The sequence below is a fragment of the Rhagoletis pomonella genome, unplaced genomic scaffold (genome assembly GCF_013731165.1).
Source record: "Rhagoletis pomonella isolate Grant_MI unplaced genomic scaffold, Rhpom_1.0 Rhpom_scaffold_00004, whole genome shotgun sequence".
NCBI lineage: Eukaryota > Metazoa > Arthropoda > Insecta > Diptera > Tephritidae > Rhagoletis > Rhagoletis pomonella.
In genome coordinates this window covers 14,092,732-14,093,570 of record NW_023458558.1, presented here as the reverse complement: position 1 = coordinate 14,093,570, position 839 = coordinate 14,092,732, and the positions used below count along the sequence as shown (strand labels likewise).

The following is an 839-nucleotide window of genomic DNA, read 5'->3' as shown; positions in this document are numbered from 1 at the left end:
CTCAACCTGCACAAAGGGCGTATCATATTACAACTATCATATAAACACTTGCAGGTATGTCACTAGCCTAGCAAGGTCATGGACAGATTACTCACCAGGCCTTCTAGTTCGCTGGGGAGTCGTGTGTGGAATTTGACCGAGGTGCCTTCGCTGTAATCACGTTGTATGAACACCTTGTTGGATCCGCCCTGTAGCGAGGTTAAACCTTGCGACATTTTCCTTTTTCTACAAAAGAAGGAAACTCATATTTACATACTTATGTGGGGATATGTTAGATTTTTGGCAAATTTGTACAAATTCAAATGCAAAATATGTATGAAAAACTTAAAAGTAATTTCACAGCACTTATAAGGACTGAACATTTTTTTGCTAGTTTGTGGAAAATCAGAATCAATTGTTTGCTTCCAAAACATTCGACTTCTAATATGATTCAACGAAAAATTTTGATTAGAAAACACACCTGTTACTTTAACTCCGGAAATGCACAAGCTGTTTTTAAAACTATTTGCAAAAAGTTTTACAAATTTCCAATACAAATTTGCGTAAACTTTAATTTTTCAACGAGAGTTTTTCCTGCCTTTCCTAGAGATGAAACGATACCAGTAAATACAAGTTCGCAATCGATACTTTTCGCTCGATACCAAGTAATTTTGGTATCAATTCTTTGATACCAAGTACTGAGTAGGTATCGAAACACAAATACTCGTATTGACACCCGATACTCCCGCAAGTTTGGCTTTGGCAATTTTTCCTACACTCTTATTCCGAATATGAAGTACGTTGATTTACATGGCTGCTTAAAAAGTTTGTTTGTTTTAAATACCATTCATCATTAAACA

At 35.6% G+C, this 839-nt stretch overlaps 1 protein-coding gene across 1 annotated transcript in view; it reads right to left on the bottom strand.

The window, feature by feature from the left end:
- The window catches only part of LOC118737061 (golgin subfamily A member 7), a 67,344-nt gene extending 66,731 nt beyond the window's left edge, over positions 1-613 (bottom strand). Inside the window, exons 1-2 of the mRNA XM_036467308.1 lie at positions 461-613; positions 96-225 (exon numbers count right to left, since the gene is read on the bottom strand). Coding sequence (XP_036323201.1) covers positions 96-215 — 120 coding nt within the window. The 5' untranslated portion in view covers positions 216-225; positions 461-613. The remainder of the gene's footprint in view (positions 1-95; positions 226-460) is intronic.
- Positions 614-839: the final 226 nt, after the last annotated feature.